The following is a 27,930-nucleotide window of genomic DNA, read 5'->3' on the forward strand; positions in this document are numbered from 1 at the left end:
GTTTCAAGGACTTGTCAATGGGCTGTGCCAGTTTCAAGGACTTGTCAGTGGGCTGTAGGCAGGAAGGGAATTTAACTTTCCTTTTCCCTCCATTTCCCACCTCACCAGGGCAGGCACTTGAACCCCTTTCCTTTGTTCTTGGGTAGCCAGGAGTGTCTGAGGAAGATCACCCATATTCCCCCTGGAGGGGGAGGGGCGTGCCAGCCTGAGTTTTGCCCCTTAGCCTGCCTCACGCTCCCTCATCAGTTCCTTACTTTTTGGGGGGTAAGTTGGGAAAGCCAGGGCCAAAGACTGACCGGAAGAAAGCAGAGACTCAAGCCGAGACCCAGGGAGGCCGACTCGCAGCCCACTGGCCTTGTTCCCACCCCAAACTCTCCATCCTGCATTGACCACCGTGTGGGTTCCCTCTGTGGTAAGGTTGACAACTTGTTCTCATCAGCAGATTGAGACGATGTATTAGTTTAGCCAGTGTGGGCCACTCTTACCACTTCTTACGAGTTTCTTAGGATTGTTACGTCTTGCTTTTAGGACCAGGAAGCTTGTGATCTATAGAGTGCGTTATGAAAAATCACTCCCGTTCACTGACCTTTTTTTTTAAATTAAGATAAAATTGGGGCACCTGGTGGCTCAGTTGGTTAAGCGTCCAGCTCTTGGTTTCAGCTCAGATCATGATCTTCGGTTCATTCATAGGTTGGAGTCCCGCGTGGGGCTCCACACGGACAATGCAGAGGCTTCTTGGAATTCTCTCTCTCTCTCTCTCTCTCTCTCTCTGTCTCTCAAAATAAGTAAATAAACTTTTTTTTTTAAATTAAGGTAAAGTGCCCGGGTGGCTCAGTCGGTTGGGCATCCAGCTTCAGCTTAGGTCATGGTCTCATGGGGTTCGTGAGTTTGAGCCCCACGTCGGGCTCTGAGCTGACAGCTCGGAGCCTGCTTCCGATTCTGTATCTCCCTCTTTCTCTGCCCCTCCCCTGCTTTTGCTCTTTCTCTCTCTCAAAAATAAACATTAAAAAAAACTTTTTTAATTTAAAGTAAAATTATGACTCTATAGAAATATAAAATGAACACATATCAAAAATTTTATTTGACTCATTAATTAACGAGAGAACCAGTATAATGTCCCAGGCGGTATGAAGGAGAGCTCAAACATCCCACAAAATCCCACAAACATCCCACAAAATCGGGAGTGCTGACGTGAATTTACAAATGCATGCTGAACTGGTCAGTACTTACAGGTAACTACTGGGTGTTTTCCACCAGACAAAATTCACATGCATTTCTAGGGACAAGAGGCATTTTCAGTACCACCAGTTTTCCTGAAAAGGTAAAACAGCTCACATGACAAGGAGTTGGCTGGGGGAAAGGGGCGCTAAACACCCAGATCACTACTATTTCTGCCTATTTCAAAGTCTTCCTGATTTTCCCCACTTTCCCCGACATCCCCTTGGGTTCTTTTCGCAAATCTGTGAGGTTACCCCAGCGATTAGTATTCTACAGGGGAGGAAACTATGGTTAGGATTGCCAAACCACTTGTTACAAGCCCTAAGAACCTCCTGGAGAATATTATCAAAATAGAGATTCCTAGGCTTCCCCCCAGCCTAGGGGGTCAGATCCCACTCGGAAATCTGAATGGTTAAGTGTTCCCCTGGATTCCGAGTTATCTGTGCGACTTGAGAACGGCTGTGACATCCAAAGATGCGCGGTGAGCCAGCGGCGCACCCAAGGCCACAAGGCAAGTTCCCTGACCCTCGATGGTGTTCAGGACTCGGGACTGCGTTTGGGTTCTGGCCTACAACTTGTGTGGCTATGTCCTTCACTCTGTAAGGCTTTATAACTCCTCCATAAAATAAGAAAAAGAGAGCCCTGGAGACAGAGTAAGAGAGAATAAGACTCCCTCGGTGTCTCGATTCCATTCTCTAAGCACATTACTGCTTGGCAAATGCATCAACCTAATTAAAACTAAATGTAATTCTAATGCACCAATTTGATTTAAAAATAATCTTCACGGTCACCAGGACATCAAAATGCAATTAAGGCTATTTGAGGAAAGTCTCTGATGCATATTATGTTCCGATGCCGCACTGTGTCAGGAAACCCAGACCCTCTTGAATGCCACTAATGTGCTTTGCGGCCTCCCTCTCACTGAGATGCCTCTTTCAATTAGGTTCCGGAGAGCGTGATCCGTGACAGTTCAGGAACATTTACCAAATCCCATCCAAATGGCCCTTGCGCCGAATGTCTTTTCTCTGAGCTGGTCTCGGCACCGGGGGAAGCGCAGGCAGTCTCACGGACGCCACGATTAAGACAGAATCAAACTTCAGGATTCGGGAGTTTCTGGTCACCTGCTCCGTGGGCACAGCCTGTAAGCTCTGGAGCAGGATGGTGGAAATTGAGAAGCGGGTCTGGTGAAAAATTAGGCTGTAGATCTGAAGTTAAGGGAGCAGTCTGGATCCTTCTTATGTTCCTCTGACCTGGTTTTTCCAGGACATCTCTTTTGGCTGAGTGACTCCGATGGCTGTAAGATTGATTGGGTTTGTGCTCAGTTGTTTGTTTTTGTTCGGTTGGTTCGGTTGTTTTGTTTCATCGGTTGATTTTTTTTTTTTCTCCCTAACGAATGGAAAAGGGTGAGAAAGGCTAAAGATATCTCAAAATACTTGCCGAGTAAAATGGGCACTTCTGGTGAATTTCCACAAGGCGTGGGTGGGTGGGAGCGGCAGCTTGATTTAGTGGCATTAGTAGTGGAGGCAGATCCACTGTAGCTGGTGAAGTCTCTGTGAACCTTCTTCCTTGTGTGCAGATTGAGCGGGCCACGCCTGCTTCATTCACTGAACCCGCCATCCCTCGCCAGACTGGTTGACTGTCCTCCCGCACTATTCCCACACCTCCATCGCCATCGGCCCCTGGGCACCGCAATACGAGCTCTAGCCCCCAGCCCTTGCCACGTTTCTGGTCACTACGCGGGGCAGAGAGCAAGAGGGATGGAGGGATGTAAAGAAAGAGAAAAGCTTTTTCAAAGCTCTGAATCACACTGAAACCACGTAAGAGGCCAAAGATGATTTCATGAACCAACGGTCCCTTCCAGAAACCGAAGGGAGCTCTCATGTAAGAGGTAGTAATCATTAGATCTTCAAATTTCCAAGTGAAAAAGTTACACTTTTAGGAAGAAATTAGAATGTGTAAGCCCTTATCGTGTGTCGGTCGGCACTAAAGAGCAGCGCATATGCCTTAGCGATGAATCCGCACAGCAGCTTTGTGAAGTAAGTATAGTTCATTCTTTATTTGTGACGTGTAGTGTGTAGCTATATAAATATAACTGAGGTCGCTGAGTCTCAATGAAACTTCTGTATCGGGGTTTTTGCTTGGGGTCATTTCCGCACTTGTCTGTCCCCCTCCCCTGCCCCAGCGTATTTCTTCTTGTCCGGTGACGACGCTTTGTTGTAAATTACCACCTTATGTCTTTCTTTCCCCCCTTAAGAGTACCAGCATCTTCCTAGAGTAAAATCTCTTGGCTCTTTTTTAAGTTTATTCATTTATTCTGAGAGAGGGGTAGAGGGAGCAAATGGGGGAGAGGCAGAGAGAGAGGGGAGAGAATCCCAAGCAGGCTCTGCGCTGTCCCCACGGAGCCCAGTGCAGGGCTTGAACCCGCAAACCGTAAGATCATGAGCTGAGCCAAAATCAAGAGTCAGACACTTAACCAACCAAGCCACCCAGGCTCCCCTAAAATTTCTTTACTGTTAAAAAAAAAAAAAGAGGATCAGCATCTCGAGGGCAGTAACTATGCCTTAACAACAATACCAGCTACCATCTGTTGTGGGCTTGGCTAAACGTGCCGTACAAGGATGACCTCACCTAATCCTCAAAAATATTGATGAGGTACGTACTATTATTTTAAGAGATAGAATATTAAGATGAGGAAACCAGTGCTTAGCAAAATCTTTTCATTTTGTCCACTCAACACACGCCCCAAACCTACCGTGTCGCAGGCATTCAAAAACTACTGGGATGTCCTATAATTTCCTTTGGCTCAGTTGGCAGAGCTAGAGGGGTAAAGGAAGACCAATGTCCTTCGCATTCCAAAATACTCGGTATATCCAGAGCACTGTGAAAACAAAGAGGGCCCTAATGGAGGGCCAGTCTGAGATCTCAGGTTGTCTGAGACTGTGGAGAAGGGGCTTCCCAAATGGGGTGTCCTCATCAGGAGGGTGTCTGTGTCTGCACTGCTAGGAATCTGAGCTCCACGCGGGAAATGGAGAGACGTGGCAGGGGGCGCCTCAGGACAACTCCCCCTCCACCCTCCAGAAGCCCACCCCTAGAAGACCAAGCCGTGTCCCTACCACCTTGCAGAAGATGTCCCTGAAGCTGACTGAGCTCAGCTGACCTCGTCCACACCCTGTGACACTGGGCCCTCTAAGTCCTGCAACCAGTTACCTGGTCGTGGAAGAGAAGGCTTCCTGGGAGGCAGAGCGTGGCTGAAAATGAACAGGCGGCACCCATGCAGTTCCCATGCACAGACGCAGACGCACACACTCGCAGGTCAACGCTGTCCCCTCTCCGCTGAGTCATAGTTCTACAGTTAGCTGCTATGACTCTGTTCCTACTCTTGTTGGTAGCCCACGGTTCCTTCATCGTGTCAAGACTTTCCAGGGGCACCTGGGTGGCTCAGTCAGTTAAGCATCCGACCCTGAATTTCGGCTCAGGTCACGATCTCCACGTTCTTGCGATCAAGCCCTGAATCGGGCTCTGAGCTGACAGCGTGGAGCCTGCTTGGGATTCTCTGTCTCCCCCTCTCTCTCTGCCCCTCCCCTGCTCATGCTCTCTCTCAAAAATAAACAGGTGAACTTAAAAAGAAAACAAAGGATTCTCTCTCCCTCTGCCTCTCCCCACCTCAAAAAAAAAAAAAAAAAAAAGACACTTGAAAAGACTTTCCAAACAACAACCCAAAGGCCTTCCTCTGGGTCCAAGCCCAGTTTTACTGAGCAGACAAAAAGAAAAGACCAGTTGCGGTGCTCTGATCAGTCTGCACCAAAGAGGAAGCTGATGCCTTTGTTGTTTATGAATCACATTGTATTTTGCACGCGTGTAATTCCCGATTACGGTGCAGCGCAACGCTGACCTGAATTCAGGAAGCTCTGATTGAATTAAACAAAGGGAGTTTTTTGCTTTGTTTTGTTTTAAATATTTGGGGGCCTGACAAATTCATCCTCAAGAATTTGGAAATAAAGAGAGTTAAAGTAGAAAATCTCCGGGCCTGCTCGGCCACGGCAGCGTGAAGCCGGCCGGAGGGTCGCGCACGGGCAGTGTCCATCCCGAGAGCAAGCGGGGGAGAGGGGGACTTGGGGCGCCAGGCCTCCATTCCTCCAGGAACCCTGGAAGCGCCCTCCCTATGTGCAGCGAGTGGGCAGAATGTTTGGACTGAGCCCCCTGGTGGCCGGACATCACGCACCGCCACCGTGGTGGGGGAAGGAGGAGAGAAGTGAATCGAGAACGGGCTGAGCAGAGAAGTCACGGTTAACAGCGGAGGGCTGGCCCCAGGGCCACCGGGCTTGCAGCTGGGATTCAGGGGGACAGCAGACCCAAGCTGGAGGGGCAGCTTAGGTGAGGCCAGCAGCCGGGGTCCCCCGGTTTCCTCCGCGCCCTGTGCCTAGTAAAACGGCTCTTTCAGAGTCGGCCTTCTGGAATATTCGTGGAATGGGTGGGTAAACAACAAGGACAACAAAAAAGGAATGAAGAGTTGAGTGTGCCCCTTCTCCCTCACCAGGCAGTTTTCTGATCCTGACGGTGCTTTTATAGGATGAGACAGAATCCACATCACTCTCGAGAGTGTGTCTGGTATTGCTCATGAAATTATGGCTTGGATTCCAGCGAGTGCCTCATCCTAGTATGTGGGTTCGTTAACACGGGTCCTGCGCTCAGGGACTGCCCACCTCTGGGCATGGGAAAGAGCGTGTCCCTCTCCAGGCTGTAAAGCTGCATCAAAACTGTATCAACTGCAATGCCTCCCCCCCAGTCTCCAGCATTATCCCCTCCTTAGCACTTTCTCCCAGACCATCAGCAACGTCACTGCAGTTGATATTAACGTGTGGTTCCCTAGGTTCTTAGGTTGAGTAAAATCTGCTGGAGCTGGAAAGATTGTTCTACATCAACTTCCGTCCTCGCTGCTTAATTAAATCCCTCACCTGGGAAAAGAGTGATTTTCAACCACGTCGCTTTCCGTGGCATCAGCACGAATCTGTGACTCGTGAAATTCCAAAACGCCTCTGTGTCTGACGCTTCAGGTGCAACAAGGGCTGTAGGAATCCCCTCTGCAGACATTAAAGACAGATATTAACCGAGAATTGAAAATGACAGCAGAGGAGGTTGAATCGGAATGGCAAGACGAGCACACGGCCCTGCTTCCCCTCCTGCTCCAAACCCTTGAAATGGCAGAATATATATATATGTATATACACATATATATACGTATATATACATGTACATATATATACATATACATATGCATATATATGCATATATATACATATTTATATGATATATATTGCTTGAAATGTCAGAATATATATATGTATATACACACATATATACGTATATATATATACATGTACATATATACATATACATATGCATATAAATATGCATATATATGTATATATGTATACATATATATACATGTACATATATATATACATATGCATATATATGCATATATATGCATATATATATTGCTTGAAATGTCAGAATATATATGTGTATATACATGTATATATATACATGTACATATATATACATATACATGTGCATATATATATATTAAGAATACATCCATAATGGTACTAGAAAACAAGAAATAATACTATCAGAGACCCCCAGATTTGGAGACTTTCCTGGCAAAATGCAGCACATAGAAGTGAGAAGAGAGAAGATGCCTGGAGACCACAGTGCTCAGGAAAGAATGACTTTAGATGTAGGGACACTTCCAAGGAGACGCTGAACTCACAGCAGATTCACCGAAGAACACGAGGCTGTCTGTGTCCAGTGACTTGATCGCATTCATGACCCCAATTCCTGTACTCGTGCCCTTGGCCGTGACGCTTCACGGTTTCCGTCACCACAGAAGGTGCATCTGTCTGCCATCCCTTGAATCTGGACTGGCCTTACGACGTACTTTCCCCAATAAAGTGAGGCAGGAGTAACCGTATGTCAGTTCCAAGCCCGGCCCGAGAGGCCCTTAATGTGTTTCTGCATGTTTCCATCTGCCGCTCTTGATATTCTGGCACTGTCACGAAAGTCCAGATTGGCCTCGTGGGGTGTGACAAACCGGAAATAGGGCGACGTCTCCCCCGGTCAACCTAGCCAACAGCCTGCCGCCACCCGGGCACGCGAGGGAGCCACTGAGGTTTTGTGGCAGTATGTTACACAGCGTTGTCACGGCAGTATGTAACTGATACGGACCCCCAGCCGTGTGCACGACACCCCGTCACTGCTTATGACGACTAGCATTTGATGCCAAAATCGAGGAGTACCTGTACTCAAAAGAAAGAGAACCCAGGCCTAGGGAGGGCTCCTGTGTGAGCACAGAAGTCTCACAGAAAGGAGAAAAGGAGCTGTGTTTAGATGAACTCTAGGCTCCAGACTTTCTAGAGAGCAGGAGGAGGGAAGGAAAAGGCGGCTGTACTTAACGGGCAAATAAACTGACGTCTCCCTCAACAGGGTTAAGAGAGTCCTCCTATTTTAGCCATGGGGGTAGTGGTAGGAGGCCCCAGACCGCTTGCCTCCTCCATTTTCGAGCGTCCAAAAATGAGACACCCCAGTGGATGCACTCTGCTTGCTTAAACAGAGCCTGGAATTAGGTCTTGCACTTGGGAGAGAGACCCAGTGCAGACACAGAGGCAGTAGTAGTAGAGAAGCTCACCCAGCGGTCCACACCCGTCTGCCTCTGTCGTCAGCCATTAACGTAAAGGAACAGCCAAGGGACACGATGTTGGAGAAAATCTCGACACGAAGGAGAAGCCGTAAAATAAAGACGAGGCCAACCAATTCTAGAGGAAACAAAGAATTTAACAAAGGAAAGAAACATCGTTTTAAAAACATAGTAATAGCCTCAGAAAGATCATTATAATGTCACATCCATAACAGAAAGTGGCAAATATGAATAGGAAATTTTTCTAAAATAATAAAGAACCCTTATCTGTATGTAAAAATAGAGCTACTATATTTTTTTTTAATATGGCACAGAGAGGGCACCTGGGTGGCTCAGTCGGATAAGCACCCGACTTCAGCTCAGGTCATGATCGTGCAGTGCAGTTTGTGGGTTCGAGCCCCGCATCGGGCCTTGTGCTGACAGCCTGGAGCCTGGAGCCTGCTTCAGATTCTGTGTCTTCCTCTCTCTCTGCCCCTCCTCCACTCATGCTCTATCTCTCTCTGTCTCTCAAAAAATAAATAAAACATTAAAAAAATTTTAAATACAGCGCAGAAATAACACTTACTTTGAATATATAACAAAACTATTTTTATGGGTGGAAAGAACTGGTCAAATGTCATTATTATTTCACTTCTGTTTATTTTAGGATTATTTGTATAAACACAAAACTATTGCTTTTGACTCTAAAGTAATCATCTTTTTTTTTTCTTTTGGTCCCCCCTCTCCTTCCTCCCTCAACTCATTCTGTCTTCATTATAGGCCAGGAGACATGATTACTCTTCTAGAAGACACCAATGAAGATTGGTGGAAAGTAAGTATTTCTCTTTCTTTAAAAGAAAGAGAAATTGATTTATTTGGTAACTATCTGGTAACCATCATTACGACAGATGTTACAATTGCGGATGCATGCCTCCTTTTTCCTTTCAGGGAAAAATTCAAGACAGGATTGGCTTCTTTCCGGCCAACTTTGTTCAGAGAGTACAACAAAATGAGAAGATTTTTAGATGTGTTAGGACCTTCCTTGGGTGTAAGGAACAGGGGCAGATGACACTGAAAGAGAATCAGGTGAGTACAGCATGCACGCACACAGCGGGTAGGACTAAAACAGAGTCACGGTCACTAACAAACATATATCTAAATGAATGCAGTCATATTCAAAGTATTCACTTTGAGGAACGGTACAGACACGCCCGTGATAATTGTGTAGTGTGTAGGGTCTAAACCCGCAAAACCAGAATGTTCGCAAGTTTAGCTGGTGGGGTCTGTTCACAAAAGGAAATACACATAACATCGTAGCAGCAGACTAAGGACTCTGGTCCTGGTGCTTTCCTCTGAGGACCACTCGTCTCTGAGGTGGACCCCTGCTCCAGTCCAGTTTGGGTTTTTTGCTGGTCTCCACCAATGCATGGTTCGCAGTCTCTTGGGAATACATTGCTGTTCCCCGCTGACGCGTTCCACAGTTCATTGCATTTGCCTCCAGTCACAAAGACCCTTCTCAGTAATGTCTACTTGTCCAGACTCCAAGCTCCTGCCTTTTCACTGGAATGCAAGACACCTTCACATGGCTGCATAAAACAGTCAGGACGTAGGTAACCAGGGACTAGCTCACACCAGTGCCCGAATAGCTCCCTACATCTAATCTAGAGGTGTCTGGTGCCATCTTGTGCCATGTTGAACTTGGAGTTCACTGTGATACCGTTGATTTCCTGAGAAGTAAGGCCTTGTACCTATATGTCTTCAGGCTCCTTGCTTCTTCCTCTCCCATCTCACTTCTGGAATGTTGACAGACACAAAGGGAGAAGACACACACGGCTCAGCTCTTGGTCCTAACTCTGCCTTTCTTGGCCTTCTTCCAGCCGAGAGAGGGGGCTTCCTACCGCCCCTTCTTCTCTGACTCCAACTTCCTTCATGTCATATCCTGTATCCTTGCTACAGAGCAAAATAATATGCTAAGACCTCCAAGTTTGCTCTTGGTGTATTTGGAGATGATCCGAAAAAATCAGACCATAGAAATTTCTTCTATTTCCTAATAGAGTCTCACAATTGACTCTAATTTCCAATTTTGGAAATCAAAACCTTGCCTCTCTTTTGTCTCCATTGTTGGTATGGTAATTCTAATATCTCCTGAGGCAATTAAACCTCTGGTTGGAAAAGATGAGGCCCACTCTACAAAGAAGTACAAAAAGAAAAACACGTTAATGGCTTTAATACTATCCCTGTTCAATAATTGCCCAAAACACATCTTGAATGTCATTTTTGGAATTGCCTGAAAAGATAGTTTCTAACTCCCATAAAAAAAAAAATCAGTCATTACTTCGTAATTATATCTGATTTATAATTTTTAAAAATTGGTTTTCCTAATTTGATCAGCAATTTTATATGCCACACATAGATTGAAATACTTGATCATTTTCAAACTAACAAATACACCCTCAAGAAATAATGATTTACCTTTTCTTTATGGCTATTTAAAAGAAAAATATTTAGCTCCAGCCCCCAGTTGAGAGAGAAGGAAAGAATAAATTAACACAGTCCTAGACATTGTCACAATGATAGTTATTATAAGTATCATGATTATTATTATTATTTAATGATGTCATACATATGTATTTATAAAGTATATATACCTACAGCATTTTACTTGAGATCCCAAACAAAAGCTCATAGAAGATTTTGCCTTGCTCAAGGGAGCAAAAACCTGGTAAGTAGCCAGAATGGAACTTAAGCATAGATCTGCACGTTCTAAGCCCATACTTTCCGTGGAGTCATGTGCCCTGGACCATGTAGACCAACTTCTGAGCAGGACAGCACCATTTGCATAGTTTGGCTCCCAAGGAAAGCAAATGTCATAAAGGCAGGTGTCCTAGGACCAGAGAGCCCCTTGAAAACAAATTCTTGCTCATATGAGTGCCCTGCTGGGTCATTCCAGGCAATGGAATCATCCTTGTCAACCTGAGACCCCGTCTCTAATCCCACACCCCCCCCCCCCTCCACAAAGCAAACACCTACTTTCCCTCTGGGTTCCATGCCAATGCCTCAAATTTCTCCAAGCTCACCAAATTATATCCTCCCTGGTCCAAAAGCTTGGAAAGTCTTTTGAATGAAATAAATTTGAGAAGGCTTTTCATCTTTATTGGCAAAGTGTTATTAAATAATTTTGCTAGCACGCTTGATTTTTTTCCTCAGAATATTCTTGTGCTTCCCCACTTGAAAGTAAATGTTGTTTTTGTTTTATTAATGTACAAGTCCGTGAAATCAGAAGGCAAATGAAAACTTTCTCAAGTTGATCAATTCCCAGAAGCAGAACATCAGCTCAACGACTCCTACCAACTCCTTGGCCTTCGTCCCCCAAATTGTGTTTTCTGGGAATGGGCTCACACCTGCATTCTGGACTCTTTATGGTTGAACTGACCATCTTCCAGGATGGGTAGGGGTGAGACAAACAATCCAACCTCTTCAGTTAGACATGCTGAAGACACAACACAGCCTGAACCAGGAACAAACTGGATCTGCTCATAATCCTTTAAAAAAAAAATTTAAGTTTATTTATTTATTTATTGAGAGAGAGAGAGAGAGAGAGAGAGTGCATGTGTGTGTGTGTGTGTGTGTGTGTGTGCAGGGTAGGGGCAGAGAGAGAGAATGTCACGCAGGCTCTATGATGTCAGCGCAGTGCCCGACTTGGGGCTCAAGCTCACAAACCATGAGATCATGACCTGAGCTGAAACCCAGTCAGACGCTTAACCAACTGAGCCACCCAGGTGCCCCTGCCTATATCCCTCTTAAAAAGTTCCATAACTTTGCCCAGCCTGGCGTTTCTGGGAGTGTGGTCTTTGCACCACCTGAATCCTAATCACCTGGGAGGTGGTTGAAAATACAGACTCCTGGACTCCATTCCAGACCTGGTGAAGCAGAACTGCTCAGGGTAAAGGCAGGGAATCCCTTTACAAGGGCCCCAGGATCGAAGCTGAAGTGAGCGCACGACCTTCATTTCCATGACCTCACCTTGACGTCCTGCAGTGGTCCTGTGACAACCAAAGGACACCGTGGCTGTGACAATGCCAAGCGGAAGGCATGTGGGCGTAATGGATTCCAGTTCCAGACGGGTCAGCAAAAGGCACCGAGGGCTCGTTAGCCCCGCACGATTTTCCGTTTTCGATCTTTGTCGTCAGCATGGCAACCAATTTCGGAAAAATGTCAGCCACTTGAAAGAAAATTTACATTTTAAAAATCTGTTATTGAGAAGGATTTTTTTTGAAATTCTGGCTCCACTTTTGTGGCCTCCCATTATTTTAGGTGTCAAATTTCAAATAGAAGGAATTCGATTCTAAAAATAATGCAATGCATCTCTGATTACATCACATTTCTGCCTCTGGGGTTAATTTGTCTCATAATTCTATTATTTTTTCGCAGAGCTCTTGTTTCCAAATAGAATCAAGTTATCCTTATGCTGCAAACGCCAAAGTGTGTTTTCTGCATTTTTGAAATTTAAAAAATACCCTCATGAAATCAACTTTAAATACCATAACAGTATTGCATTAAATTCATCCGAAGTTCTGCCATCCCCGTAAAACTACTTTTATTGATTCTTTGTGTTTTCGTCAAAGCTTTCAAGACAAATAGGTAAATTATTTTTAGATTACAAAACTGAAATGCATTTATTGTGGAGAAAATTTGAAAACTACCCCCAAGAAAGTATAAATGCTTTGTTTGGTACCTTCCATGGCACATGTGAATCCTAACTGAATTGATCGTTGCCGACGATGGTTTTAGTGGTTGGCCAGTCCCCCAGTTCCTGTCAATGGGAGAAGTCAGAAGGTCAGCTAAGGGCATCCGCTGGGCTCAGTAGTACTTGTGTTCCTACACGTTCTTGGCCCCTCCAGCCTCTCTGACTTTTTCCCACAGATTCCCCACCTCCAAAGTGCCACACTCCCTTGATACTGAAATATGTTCATCTCCTACTTTTCCCCCCTCGTTTTCACCTTGCCATCTTTGCTTAAAGGCCTCTTCTTTAGGGAGGTCTTTCTTACCCCCTCGGCCAGATCAGATTGCCATAGATACTCACATCAGCACCCCTTTCCCCATGAGTGAGGAATTAATTCAGTCAGCAATGTGCTCATGACATGTGTAATTACTCAGTGAAATATCTGTCCCCTAGTTCTGCCCAATAAGCTCCAGGAGAGCAGGGATCTGCCCTTTTTTCATCAGTTTCCAAGTTTCTGGAGTGGTATCTATTACATAGTAGGCACTCAATAAAAACTTGAATGAACGAATGAATGGATGAATGAATGAATACAGGAAGTGGGGTATCTTTCACGTGGCCTGACCAAGAAAACATTTGCTGGGATAATCAACAGCCCCACTTGGTCTCTGGGACTGATGAATTTCCTGCGATGTAGGACTTCCAGTGAAAAGATTGAGAAAGTCCCTGGCAAACCAAGACAAGTTGGGTACCCTCTTCATGGCCCTCCGAACCAAAGGAGTTGCTGTGGTTCTCCCTCACCTCCTGCCCTTCTCTACCCATAATCTTCTGGGCTCATCTTTCCATTCTACCTCGAAATGCAATGCTTCCAGCCCGGTTACTGCTTCCTAAAATGGTAGGTAGGTTCTCAAGCGTGGTGAGTTATGTTATTTGTACCACCAGAATTTTAAATTCTAGACCCTTCATTTCTGGGAAGAGTACAAACCACTGAAGCCTATTTTCAACCATTTCTGTTCATCTTTTTTCAACTTCCTTTAGCTTCCTCCTCTGTTTACCCATTGTCTGCTCCCAAGACTGTCCAAGGAGGGCATGGTGGGTACCGAACTCCTCGTCCTTTGGAAGGTCTCCCCAGATCAAATCACTGTAGGGGTGCCAATTAGGAGGTGCAAAGTAAGTCCATACATGCAACAAAGCATGAGCATTGGTGCTTCTAGGCCTCCCTACTCTTTGAGACCCCCTCAGACCACTCTTCCATTGCCTCTACCAAACCATGTTTCACTTCCATGCTGAAATCTCGGGAGAGAGAAGGAAAATTAAAGGTAGTGTGTACAGACACACAGTGGGATTTTGCTGGAGACTGAAATTGACTGCTAACGTAAATAGCGGAAAACTCAGAAACAGACCCAGAAAGCTAACAGAGACCCAAACTGCGGTCATTTTTGGTATGTTCTCAGGCATGGGGTAATGGTGTAAGGCTCTTAGCTCTGGGCAGAATTTCAGTTTTCTGATTCCTTTTCCAGGGTTCTCCCTATTAGACATCACCATGATATAACATCTGTGTGTGTGTGTATGCCAGTAAATTGTTTTCAGGTTTGATTTCTTTATTTAACTATTTCAAACTATAAACTCAATTTTTAAAATAAGCATCTAGAACAAATCTGCACGAGGAAGCAGATGTTGATGCAGATTGCTTAGACTAATAGTAAAGGTTGTCGAATTTGGGACATATGTCAAGAAGGAAGAAAACTCGTCTTTGACGGGTTTTAATGGTAAATCCTGCCCCCGGGGCATTTTAATGGGTTCTTTTAAGACATATACTCCCTGCCCATCCCTAGGGTCTCCTGCCTGCAATGTTTCTGTCATGGGCAATGACAGGCCTTAGTTTTTGGAAATCAGGTGGTTCACCCTCCTTTCGGGGGTCACCTTACCCCATCAGGCTCTAGTAGGATCTAACATGGCCCCTGGGCTATTCCTTCCTTTTTTTTTTTTTTTTCCAACGTTTTTATTTATTTTTGGGACAGAGAGAGACAGAGCATGAACGGGGGAGGGGCAGAGAGAGAGGGAGACACAGAATCGGAAACAGGCTCCAGGCTCCGAGCCATCAGCCCAGAGCCTGACGCGGGGCTCGAACTCACGGACCACGAGATCGTGACCTGGCTGTAGTCGGACGCTTAACCAACTGCGCCACCCAGGCGCCCCTGGGCTATTCCTTTCTCACAGATCACCTCTGGCCTTCGTGAAACAGTCAACGCATCTTCTGTTAAATTAACTCCTGTCTCAGCCTCTTTCCAGTCAAGCTTATCACACAGCAAGTTTCTGAAACATGAACCAGATACCAGCCTGTTGTGGTCCCAAGCCCCAGGAGTCACAAATGAAGCTCTTTAAGTGGCCTGTTAATGCCTGTCCTTCCATGTGAAGGGGTCTGTATTGGGGCCCTGCCCACATCCTCTTCTCTAGGTGGGTGCCCCTATCCCCCGGTCACTGTGTCGGCTAATATCTCACAGCTGCCCTTTGTCCAGCTAATCCCCCTTCGTGGAACAAGAGCTGCCTGGCCTGATAGGTTGCATCTCTCACAGCCCACGTCAGCCAGTGGCCAACGACTGACACACAGGGCCCAGAAGACCGGACCCCCTGCCTCAAGGTGGGACCGCTCTGTGGTGGGCTTCATGCTCCAGAGCTCCCTGCGGGATCAGGCTCAGGCTCGCCTCCAGCTGAGACCTCACCTTTGCTCAGCTCCTTCCACTGACCGCCATGCTTCCCTCGCCTCCCACCTCCCGAGAGCACGCGCTCAACAAGTCCCTTCGCGAGGACTCCCGTCTCAGGCTCTGTTTCTGGGGAATCCAACCTAAGACATAACCCACCACCCACGGAAGCAGGTCGACTGGGTGAACCCACAGCACACCAAAGGCTCTTTTTCAAAGCCTCTTCTGTACCTCTGACCACACCCACCCTTCATGCCGTTCGGTGGCCTGGCAGTGGTAAGTGACAAGCATGCCCAAATGGATTTTAAGCACCTTCTTGTTAAGGCCGGCACAGGTGGACTAGGGGAGTCGTTAGCATCTCTTTGCTTTGCTTGGGGCCAAGAAGGGAATAGCTTCTTTGGATTTTCTGATACGACGTATATAAATTTCCAAGCACATGACAAGAGCCTGTGGAATGGTAGCTATTTGTTTGGATCTTTAAAACGTTTTGAGGACTCATTGCATGGCACGCGCTAGGCTCTATAGGAAGCATCATTTCATTCTGTCCTCGTAGTGACTCTTCAGAGGGACACAGTATGATTAATTCCATTTTATTGATCTTCGTTCATAAAGCTGAATCTCAGAAAACATACGACGCCTGCGCATAGTTCCAAAGCCAGGATCTGCCTAATATTTATTCAACCTTTTTCTTACAGAGCCAGCCCCACTCCCTGAAACTCCTCTCCCTTTTCCAGTTTGGTGCTCCTGGCCTCAGTCTGCAGCGATTCAAGCCATAGTAGCTTCTAGCTTCTTCCTTGTTGACCCTTTGGTGTTTTCTTCCTTGGCATTCAGATCTGCGTGACCTCTGAAGAAGAGCAGGACGGCTTTATCAGAGTCCTCAGTGGAAAGAAGAGGGGCCTCGTCCCCCTGGATGTCCTAGAAAACATCTGATTGCTGGCCCCCCTGCTTTTGCAGTGGATGGGCTCCGCCGCGATGCCTCATCTCACACTGTGTCCACGCAGAGGAGCTGTCGCGCTGACCCTCCACCCGGGAAACAGTGAGACAAGACTCACGGATCTGAGACTGGAGTCCCGGCCACAGGACAGAGGGCCCATCTCACAGCATTGCCGGGCTGCCCAAGGTGGGGGCGAGGCTGAGCTGAGCACTTTGCAGGTGGCGGTGGCGGTGGCGGTGGCGGTGGGGCAGTAGCCACAACTGTCCCTGAGGATTCACCTCAGTCCCCATCCATGTGATGTAAGTTAGCCCGCTGGAGTGTGCTCCAGCTTGTGGTATGGGCCCTGTGCAAGGCTCAGATCCCTATAGCCAAGTGTGATTCTGATTCCAGACCTGTGTCCCCAGTCCCGGCCCATCCACGTCACCACGTTTGCAGTCTCTGCATCAGGAAGTCCTGCTTCCCAGCCCCCAGCATCCTAGGGCTCCTCTCAGCCCCTCTCACTTTGCATTTGTACTGTCTCTTCTGTCCTCTGAGTCAGTCGTGGGGTGCCCTTGAGGTGTGAGGGCTGAGCTGGTGGCACCAACCACCGAGAGAGACCTGATCTGCCCAAAGGTGGCCGACAGGCAGTCCCTGCTGCTGCTTTAGTTACCAACAGAGGTGACAGAGCAGGACACGAGGCCCGACAAATACAGAGGGCGAAGCGTAGGGTAAGGTGGGGCAAAGAGCCCTACTTATTGAAGAATATACAGCCCTTCGGGTTATGAAAGCATTTCCCTGAGGCGATGGGCCTGAGGAAGAGAATGGGGCAAAAAATCTCAGCGATCAGCCCTGTTTCATTCCACGTCCCCTGTACTAGGGGCAGCGTTTTCCCTCAGGCCATCCTATAGGACCCCCTTTTGGAGGCTGAGCCCAGCTTGTAGAGAACCAGGAACCTGGAGGAGAACCAGCCGCATCTTAGGAGAAAAGTAGCCAACTCTGAATCCGTTCCTCTTTAGGGCAGTGTATTATACCCTAGCCGATGTAAAGTGGAAAAGAATCTTTTAGTGCTTCATCCCTCAGAAAGTAGAGGAACTTGGGGCCTCTTTACCATCAAGTGGGGAGTCCCTCTTACTCTGTATTTGTACTAATGTTTACAAGCATTCAATATACTGTGATGCCTTCCTCCGCAAGCCTCATCCTGGCATTCGAACTTGCATCCGATTACTTAGTCATTAATACGGTTAAACTTCGATTCACAGTGACCTTGGAACCCATGTCCGCTCGATTCATTTTGTTACAGAGCAATAAAAGCATTAGTACAACTGGTTTTTAAAAGACTTAAGTGGGTGCATCTTGTGCATGTAAGCATCGTCCCCCAAACCCTGGTATCATTAGTCTCCATTGCAAAACTGAGTGTGCCGAGACAAGATGGGTTCTCTGAGAGCCAGGGTGGATAATAGGACTGCCATTCCCTAAAACGGAAGGGCAGAGTCCAAACACTTCCTGCCTCTAATTCTGTATTCCATTTAATAAAGACAACACAGTGCTGGAAGGAGCATAGAAAGCATGTGTCCTGATCTCTTCTTTCTGGCAGAAGATCCACTGAAGCTTTTTGGTATAACGGTGTCACATCCTAGGCAAACTTAACTTGCACTGAAAAATCAGTTTGCCTTTGGAAGCCGAATAGAAGGAGGCTGTTGTAGCCTGCCCCCAAGGCGTTCCCCCAGGGGTCTCTGTCTCCTGATATCCGTGCCTTTGTGTAGCCCGCTCCCACACTGAATCAGTGCTGGTCTTCTGTGACCAGTAGAATACAGCAGAAGTGATGTGGCATGACGTCTGAGTCTAGGCCAAGACATCCTTGCAGCTTCCGCCTTGCTCTCTGGGAACACTCACCCTTGGAACCCCAAGCCACCAGGTAAATTCAACTCTGAGGCCACCACGTGGGAGAGGCCCAGCGGTGAGACCACACGTTTCTACGGCTGAGATCCCAGACATCACAGAACAGCAAACATCCCTGCTGGGCCTGCCCAAGGGGTAGCTTTATGAACAAAATAAATACGCTTTGGTGGTTTTTAAGTCACTAAGTCTTGGAGTGCTTTGTTATACAGAAATAGGTAACTGGAACAGGGACTTTGCAGTTCGAGCCAGTGTTAGAAATGAGGCCCAAAAGTTTTTACAACCATCAAGTATTGGTGGGCAGCTAACCCTCCAAATGCAGGATTTCTAGTGTTCCTTCGAGGTCTGGAGTCATGCAGATATCAGAGAAAAAGATAGATGTTGCTGATGGCACAGATTGTCGCAGATGTTCACACACGTGCGTGCGCACGCGCGCACACACACACACACACCCCGACACACAGATTTTAGGAACCACGGCATTATTCTTCTGCTTGTCTACGGAAATGGCAGGAACAAGGATAGCTATGACCTACCAGAGTCTTGAAGGTTTCCCAGACTCAAGAAATGGCGGGGAGAAGAGCCACGGTTTTGGTATGGGGACGAGGTGAAGACTTCAGGAGACTGACTCCGGAGAGGGGGCAGGGGCAGAGAAGAAATGCTGATATGAAGGAAAACAAGGGGGGAGATCCGGGGGGATCGTCTTCACAGTGTGAGAGAACAACTTTGTAGCCCCTCAGCTCCTCCCCCTGCCCAGCTGAGGGTTGGCGCATATCTAACAGGCGCTGTGCCCTACGCTCCACCACCAATGCTGTAGGCCTGGGATTCTGTCGTGAATTTGAAGTGAAGAACCGGTCGAATCTTCCTCAGGGCCCCGGGAGGTAAAGAATAGAACATTTTTAACCCCATCACTAGCACAACTGAGACACCTTTAGTGTGGGCCACGGGCTGCAAGGAGAGGCCTGTGTAGATGTCCAAGTGACTACGAGTAGGGTTGATTTCATAGACCACCTTCCTCCTCAGCTCTAAACACACACACACACACACACACACACACACAACTCCCATCGAGAATAAGAGTCCAGCATCTGGGTTACATATTTAAAGCAACTAGTGAGACGGTACTAATTATCAGAGTTAGTGTTCTTTGTTTTTCTTTTTCATATATGAAATTTATTGTCAAATTGGCTTCCATACAACACCCAGTGCTCATCCCAAAAGGTGCCCTCCTCAATACCCATCACCCACCCTCCCCTCCCTCTCTCCCTCCCCCCATCAGCCCTCAGTTCGTTCTCAGTTTTGTTTTGTTTTTAATTTTTTTTTCAACGTTTTTTATTTATTTTTGGGACAGAGAGAGACAGAGCATGAACGGGGGAGGAGCAGAGAGAGAGGGAGACACAGAATCGGAAACAGGCTCCAGGCTCCGAGCCATCAGCCCAGAGCCCGACGCGGGGCTCGAACTCACAGACCGCAAGATCGTGACCTGGCTGAAGTCGGACGCTTAACCGACTACGCCACCCAGGCGCCCCAGTTTTCAGTTTTTAAGAGTCTCTTATGCTTTGGCTCTCTCCCACTCTAACCTCTTTTTTTGTTGTTGTTGTTCTTTGTTTTTAAAGGGAGGAAAACAAAATCAGTGGAAAGATGACAGTACATATAAATAGCCTGGTGTCAAGTGTTGCTAAAAGGTAAAAACACACACACACAAAAAACAAAAAACAAACAAAAATAAAAAACACAGATCTCCAAAAGCCAGTCCAAGGTCCCTGGCTGTCCCAAGGAAAAGGCAGTCGGGAAGGAAACTTACTAGTTGGCCCCAGCCTACAGCCAGGCCCAGGCGGCTGTGAAAAAGAATTTTGTGCTTGGGGCGCCTGGGTGGCTCAGTCGGTGAAGCGTCCGACCTCAGCTCAGGTCACGATCTCGCGGTCCATGAGTTCGAGCCCCACGTCGGGCTCTGGGCTGATGGCTCAGAACCTGGAGCCTGCTTCCGATTCTGTGTCTCCCTCTCTCTCTGCCCCTCCCCCGTTCATGCTGTCTCTGTCTCAAAAATTAAAAAATTAAATAAATAAATAAATAAGAATTTTGTGCTCAAATAGTGTAGATTTAAATAAAATAAACCAGGCTTCTTTTCTCAGCACTTCTCAGAGCCTTTAATTGCCTAATTTTGACAGTAAATCTATAAAAAGGGATTTAGATCTACTGAACACCTATTAGGATCAACTAGACTATTCCAAGGCACATAGTTTGGAAAATGCTATGGTAGTGAATTCTCATGTAATATTGGGTCCACCTAATACCCCCTCTCTTCCTACATCTCACGAAAATACCTATGAAGTACTGAAAAGGACAAAAATGCATAATCATAGTAACAATGGAAGCTCTGGAATCAGTTTGTAGGGAGTAGGAGAAAGTGGGATCTGTGTCCCCAAGGGGTGAAAAACTCAAAAGAAGAGTAGCTTCCTCATGGCCAATAGCTTTAGCAAAGACTGACTGACCATCCGGGCGTAGGCTGGTATAAATCTGGGAATAAAAGAAAGTTCGGCACTGCCCAAAATAGTCTCCCCAGGAAACCTAGTGAGCAGGTGTGTTCCACAGATTTAGCACAAAACAAAAATCCTTACAAACAACTTGGACAAAAAAAAAAAAAAAATTGGTTTAAAGATATCCTGTAACGGTCTCTTAGATTTTGCCCAGTTGCTATTCTGTTGTGTGTTTTGTAGAACACCTGGTGTTTTTGACCCTTAGAACATGTTGTTGTTGTTTTTCTTAGCTTCCAGTAAGGAGTTTTAAATAGTCCTCAATCTTCCCCTGGGCAAGAGAAATTTAACTGTACTTCGAAATATTAACAAGATAATAGCAATGTATTTTAGAGTTCTTTTTTAAAAATAAAAAAGTAGCAGACTTTTTTTTATCATCGCACCAGCAAGTTGAAATAGCTATTGAACTTCTTCCATGTCTTCATGGAACTCAGGATGTGCTGAAATCCTGAAAATACACCTGGAAAAGTAGAGTACCTATTTCCAAGAAAAATGGTGGGTCATCTTTAGATTTTCTCCACTGACCTCATTAACTCAGGTTCTCAGGTTACACCTGACTCTGACTGTTTTTGTACATGACAATATCTTTCTTTTCTGTCTTCTCCTTTTAAACCAGCTGCTTGAAAACCATTTGCTTAGTTTATTTACTTTCATTCTTACTAAGGTAAAAAGAAATCATCCAAGGTTATGACTTTTCCTCTGAGTTCAGCTTTGACCATATGGAAGTGTTCCCATTTTCATTCATTTCTAATACTCTGTAATTACAGTTTTGATTTTCTCTTAGCTTGTGTGTGTGTGTGTGTGTGTGTGTGTGTGTGTAGCTTGTGTGTGTCATTAAAACCATTGTGCGTTGTGGTCAAAAAATATCCATTGGGTTTCTGCTTTGACGAATTAATTGGCATTTTATTTTGTGCTATAATATATGAGTAATCTTTAGAAATGTCCAGTGGATGCTGGTAAAAAAAAAGAAAAGCCGTGTCTTCAGGATGTAAAGTTGAATGTGTATCTATGAGATAGGCACCCATGTGTCTCTCTCAAAGACAAAGGAAGTCAAGAATCAGCAACAGTGGACTGAAATAAGAGACAGCCCGCAAGGGTCTCCAGTTGCTTGCTTGGTGCCGGGCCTTGGAGGGAGGAAGTGCTCTTTGCCACAACTTCCCCCTTCTACATTTAGGAGGAATCACTAAAAGCATTTCCTAAGTAAACGTTCTCTTTAGTTCCCTGGAAGAAACTGTAAAGGAATCACTTGAAAGTGAAGAGATTCCAAAAATATTCCCTGAAAACTTTAGTACTGGGACAGGGAGTCTTGAGAAAACCTACAGTGAAACGCAATCGCTGTTGGGTAGGGACCTCCCCACGGCTCCAACGCGTCTCGTTGGCTCCAACGAGACTGGTAAGGGTGGAAATCATATCATAAGCTGATGAAATGTATTTGCACCTAAGAGTCTAAATCCAAACGTGGTGGATCGCAAGCTGCTGGTTTCAAACATGGGTGTTTCTTGGGTCATTACATGGTTGGCATTTTTGCAGTCAAATCAACAAATGCTCGCTGGAGTCCACTGGGAATGATTGTCATCAAACAAGTAACACTGAAAAGGGATTATTAGTGCTACAAGAACCATGAACCACAAGAATATGCCGGGGGCGCCTGGGTGGCTCAGTCGGTTAAGCGTCCGCCTTCCGCTCAGGTCACGTTCTCGCGGTCCTTGAGTTCGAGGCCCGAGTCGAGCCCTGTGCTGACAGCCCGGAGCCTGCTTCGGATTCTGTGTCTGCCTCTCTCTCTCTCTCTAATCAATATTAAAACAAAATCTTTAAAGAATATGCTGGAAATAGGCTAATCTCATTAGGAACAGGGTCTACAAAAACTGAAACCTGTCAGGCCAAAAATGTGATTTTAGACTGAGAGTGGTAGTAATGCAACTTTTCAGCTCTCTGTTTTGGAATATACCAACACCTGAAGCAGGGCAGTCTCACTAGAATTTAGGGAGAGGAGGCAGGAGATTTTGTGGAGACGAGCTGTGTTAACCGTAAAAAATGAAACTGCCGGTTATTTTGCCATCACAAGTGGGCGTACTCGGGAAGAGCAGAGAATCGCAACCCCACGCAAGCAAGTTACGGCAACACCATAGGAAGTCGGTGGAACTCAGGGGAGGACCCCTCTTTCTGTAGCGGAAAGGAGGAGGGGAGGCTGTTATAAACAAGAAGTCCATTGGAGGACGCCGGTTGAAGTATAGTGGCTTTTCATTGGCCGGCTGTCGTCGTGCCTGTCTCCCATTGGTTGAGCTGTTACCGGGGGAGAAGGGAGCCGTCCTCCCTTCCTTCTGCTGGGAGGTCGGTAGCATCCAGCTGCAAGATGCGGTTCTGCCGTTGATGCCACGCGGGGATGACCGCCTTCCCTGACGACCTCCTGACACCGTGCTAGGCAAGATTTCCTTTTATTAATTTTCTCAGGTGAAGCTAGATTTTGTAAAGCCGAGATCATTCTTCCTGTCTTGTTAGTATGTCTCCACCAGGGTGCTCCCTCGATGTCTAGGGCCCCAGCAAAAGCGATGCAGAGAATAACAGAGTTTAAAACGTCATCAAAATGGAAACACAGTAGAGACGTCTTCACAACAGGGGGGGACCTGGGAGTTTTTTAATCACAGACAACGTGTGATTTGGGCCAGATTCCTCACCCTATTCATGATGAGCCCCCCAAGAGTCTTCCTGCTCTAGAGAGATCACGAAACTTCTCATCCCAGGACTGCAGAAGTTTCTTTTTCCTCTTTCCATCACCGCGGCGGCGGCCGCCCCCCCAGTTAAAATCTTAAGTATTCAGAAATCGGTTTTACAGAATCTGTGACTCTTATAGGCATGTGATATTAAAACCATAAAATTCAACGCAATGAAGCAGTGGAAGACAAATTTTCTTGAGCCAGTGCTGAAAGTAATGAAACCCGTGGGCTTTGGGGACCAAGAAATGTTACTTGTACCCAGGAGGGTCAGCCATCAGAGGAGTATCATTTATTCTGTGCAAAGGGCGTTGGGACAGTGAGGGCGCCAGGACTTGGCCGGGGGGCGGGGGGAAGGCCCAGGAACAGAGCTGGACTCAGAAGAGATTCCAGTTCGTGCATTCTGTAGGGTGCGAGATGGAACAGCACCAGGCACTAAAGAATCAACTAGCAAAGAAGCAAGACCTTGCGGACGGTGTTTCTCCGAACTCTGTGGCAGAGATCTGTGTTGGCAGAAGGACGAAATTCTTTACAAGCCCCAGGAGTGTGAGACCCTCAGGAAGGAGCCGACGTAACAGCAGGTGGATACTAACCCGACGTTTAGAAAGGGTAGATCCTGGTATCTGCAGGGATTTACTTTTGCTCTGGGAGCCTGCAAGCTGGACCCCCACAGGGCTTCCTTGAACCTTAGAAGAGACAGCCCTCCGGGCTCTACTCCGGTGAGACCCATTTAGGACTTTTGACCTCCACAACTGCAACAGATGATAACTTTGTATGGTTTAAGCACTACGTTTGTGGTCATTTCAGCACCAAAAGGAAACATACGGCTTCACACTTCCATTCGGGAAGGGGGAGACATGATTGCGGAAGTCTAACCCAACGTCCTTGTTGCCTGAATGTCTTTAAGAACATTGCCAAGGAGGACCAGAGCCTGCCAACACAGATTAGGAGCAAAGAGCTCCCCAAAACTCGGAAAAAGCTAACCAAAGAGACCAGGAAAATGCAATAGCAAGGTATTAATATGTAACCAGCGTGGGAAGCTATCAGTTCCTTTCCTGGGTAGTAATAGACCAAACTAGCCCCTGAGGATGAGAAAAGTAAGAAAGGTGCCTTAGATTGGCCAGTAAGACTGCAATCCAAGGGTGCATAGGGTGCACACATACACACACGTTCAGGTTGTGCACTGTGCTGTGCTGCAGATTTAAGCGGCTGTATGTTCTTTGATTCAGTTCATTGGTTTCAAAGCTATGCCTTACTCGTTTTTTACACATGAAGCAAAGTGTCACTGCCCTAGAGGGTGTCTCCCCTGGACCTCTCTTTTCTTTCTCACTTTAATCACGTCGCCCTCCACTGTCCCCATCACCACCACCACCCAAGAATCGTCAGTCCCTACAGAAAAAAATCCAGCCTCCTTAAGTCTCGTATCTGGAAAATTTCATAGCCTCAGGAGATGAAAGTAAAGGCTTTTCCCCCTCCCCATTTCGGTTTCTCCCGGAGGGGAATTTTGGTCTGGTGACCTCTGGCTTTGAGCGATAAGGAGGTAATGGGATCAGTCAAAGGTGAGTGCAATCACAAGGAGACGGTTAGATGATGGGCACTCCACCCCCGGCTGTCATTTTGTTTTTCCAATGCACTTTATATTTCAAGACGGACGCCTGAATGCAGTGATAAGTAATTTATAAAGCACAGGGGAAAAGAGATGTCTAATTGTGCTAGGAGAATATAGCATGATTGGGGTGAGTCAGACAGATGAAAAAACCCAAGAGGTTTATGAGACATCATAAAATCTGGCTGAGATCAATATCCTGTAGGGGGTGGGGTGAAACAGAACTGGCACTGGGAGAGCTGGCGTGGAAGGGAAGACGCTCCTGGGAGCGAGAGAGAGGGCAGGCTAGAAACAAAGGAGGCCCGTGCCCAGTGGCAGTCCGTAGCCATATAGGGCAAGGACAAGGGGCCCGCGGCAGCACAGCAAGTTTAGCCAGCCTGCTTGGCAGCCTCATCCTGGCACCGTGTGCTCACGGCTCCCCCACCATTGCAAAGCCTTTTTTGGTGGCGGTTCTCCTTCAGAGTCAACCTCAAAGCCAGAATCATCTTCCAAAAGCACCACTTTGATCCCGCCGCTGCCCTGCTCCAAACCCTCCGGGGGCTCCCCGAGGTCAACAGAAGCGGGCGCGGCCCCTTCGGTGGAGTCTTCTTCTCCGATGGCCCCAGACCAACCTCAGTGCCTCTGAAACTGCACAGCCCCGACCAGACTCACTCGACCGGCGTCTGTCACTTCTTTCCTGACGGCTGGTGACTTTTCAGATTCATTGCAGTAAATCGCCTGTATATTCCTTGAGGGCAGTTCAGGGCACCGTGGAGTAAGGACATCAATCCGCAGCCCCTCCGTCGTGACCAGCACAGCGCCACCTCTTAGCACATCTGGGTGTTTGACTGGATGGCCACGGCCTCTGCCGATAGCAGGTTGGATCAGTCAGCAAAGCCCACCCAAATAGATATTAAATGCAAGACCTGGACGAGAGCTTTGGTTTTGTCCCCTCCCTTGGCCGGGAACTCAGTTGCAGCCCCAGTCACAAGGGGTGTGATGTGGCAGGTCCATCACCCCCCCCCCCCCAGAGAATCAACTCCAAGAACACCTGCTGGACAGGGCTGCCTCCACACGGGCCCCTTTCACTGCCCTCCCTCTCCACCGCCTTCAGAGACAACTCAGGTTGTGCGGACACGAGGGGAAAGAATGTTAGGACTTTGTAGTCTCGAGTTATGAGGGAGGTTAAAAGCAAAGCCTACTGAACAAGTCTGTGTCTTAGATCAACTGTGAGACTCGCGTTAGAACCCCGAAGGAGAAACGGTGAGCCTTCTACCCAGGTGTTCCCACCAACTGTCCCAGCCCCGTGTGGCGGAGGGACGCGCGTGGGCTCTGTCCTCAGACCAGCTGTGTTCCAGTCTGGCTCGGCTCTTGCCAGGTGTGTGAACTTCCAGCCCGTTTCCTCAGCTGTAAAATAAATACCAAATAATGCCCATCCACAAGGCCGTTTGGAGAATTAAATAGAAAGATCTTAGCACAGGTCATGGTTCATAGGCAAGTACTCCGTAAAACATATCTGTAAATACACATCACACGCTCGGCGAGAATCACCTCCCTGCACCTACTGCCCGTTTAACAGATCGCCCTCTGGCTGTCTACACCCCGGCAGGACTTCTACTTCCTCTGCTTTGTAAACTAGATGCTCACCTGTCCCTCTCGCTTACTAGATTATAAGCAGCTGAGGGGAAGGGACTGATTTCTCTCACAGTTTTAGCAACACACGATGTGAAATGTCCAGGTAAATCTCTATTTTCTTTGCACCCGGCACGGTTCTCTACGTATGGCAAACATTCAATAACTGCTTTTTGGATGAAACTCAATTTGTCTCCAAACCAGAGGTGCTGTCTGGAGTTTTTTCAACCTCTGAAATCTATAGAGGGTTCCTTGGGAGTCTCAAATCCATGGGCCAGAAAAGTCTATAGCCTCCATTACTGGGAATTTCCACAGTGGAAAATAGTATGGAGGTACATCAAAAAATTAAAAGTAGAACTACCATCTGATCCGGCAGCCCCACTTCTGGGCATATATCCAAAGGAAATGAAAACAGGATATCGAAGAAATGTCTGCACCCCCATGTTCATTACGGCATTATTCACAACAGCTAAGACATGGAAAGAACCCAGATGTCTATCAATGGATGAACTGAATGAATGAATGAGTAAAGAAGATATGGTATATATAGATACCTCTGTGTCTATGTATTATATACATATAATTCCAATATTCCAATAACATTCCTGTGTGTGTGTGTGTGTGTGTGTGTGTGTATTTTTCAGCCGTATTATTCAGCAATAAAAAAGAAGGAAATCCTGCCATTTGAAGCATTGATGGATCTTGATGGCCTTAGGCTAAGAGAGATAAGCCAGACAGAGAAAGACACATACTCCATGGTGTCACTTATACGTGGAAACTTAAATATCCAACCAAACTCATAGAAATAGAGCAGAAAAGTGGTTGCCAGGGGCAGAGGGGTGTGGGAAATATGGAAAGGTTTGAGAAGGGTACAAACTTTCAGCTCTAAGACCTAATGTATATCATGATGACCACAGCTGCTAACTCTGTATTGTATATTTGAAATTCTCTAAGGGAGGAGAACTTAAATGTTTTCACCAAAATTAAAGAAAGGCAAGACAGAAAGGAAAGAGGGAGGGAAGGGAGGGAGGGAGGGAGGGAGGGAGAGAGGAAAAAAAATAAATATGTGAGGTGATAGATGATTAATTAACTAGATAGGGAGAATCATTTCACACTGCATACATTAATCGAATCACAACGATATACACTGTGTCTTAGACTTTGGCCATTTGTACCTCAATAAGCTGAAAAAATCAAAGAAATATTTTTAAAGAAACATTACGCAGCCAGTCCTGGTTATTGCGTTTTAATCACCACTTAACAAACCCTGAGCTCAAATTAATTTACTCAACTGAGCCTCTGTCACAGTCTCCAGAAATTCCCCAAGTCCTGTGTTTCTTCTG

General features: G+C 46.6%; 1 protein-coding gene and 1 long non-coding RNA gene across 5 annotated transcripts in view; one reads left to right on the plus strand and one right to left on the minus strand.

Annotated features, from left to right (window-relative positions):
- STAC (SH3 and cysteine rich domain) overlaps positions 1 to 17,566 on the plus strand; it is a 139,003-nt gene extending 121,437 nt beyond the window's left edge. For 2 of the 3 annotated variants that reach the window (XM_040479723.1, XM_040479722.1), the window contains exons 9-11: positions 8,675 to 8,726; positions 8,843 to 8,980; positions 16,148 to 17,566. In XM_040479723.1, coding sequence (XP_040335657.1) covers positions 8,675 to 8,726; positions 8,843 to 8,980; positions 16,148 to 16,246 — 289 coding nt within the window. In that variant the 3' untranslated portion in view covers positions 16,247 to 17,566. Of the gene's footprint in view, positions 1 to 8,674; positions 8,727 to 8,842; positions 8,981 to 10,548; positions 11,506 to 16,147 lie in introns of those variants that run through there. The other variant, XM_040479726.1, reaches the window with a different exon arrangement.
- Positions 8,987 to 27,930, minus strand: part of LOC121033445 (uncharacterized) — a 46,035-nt gene continuing 27,091 nt past the window's right edge. Inside the window, exons 2-4 of one of the 2 annotated variants that reach the window (XR_005791912.1) lie at positions 12,630 to 12,707; positions 11,918 to 12,116; positions 8,987 to 10,081 (exon numbers count right to left, since the gene is read on the minus strand). This is a non-coding gene — a long non-coding RNA (uncharacterized LOC121033445). Of the gene's footprint in view, positions 10,082 to 11,917; positions 12,117 to 12,629; positions 12,825 to 27,930 lie in introns of those variants that run through there. The other variant, XR_005791911.1, reaches the window with a different exon arrangement.

This window comes from Herpailurus yagouaroundi, unplaced genomic scaffold (assembly GCF_014898765.1).
Source record: "Herpailurus yagouaroundi ecotype Mexico unplaced genomic scaffold, PumYag 159, whole genome shotgun sequence".
In the NCBI taxonomy this organism is placed as follows: Eukaryota; Metazoa; Chordata; class Mammalia; order Carnivora; family Felidae; genus Herpailurus; species Herpailurus yagouaroundi.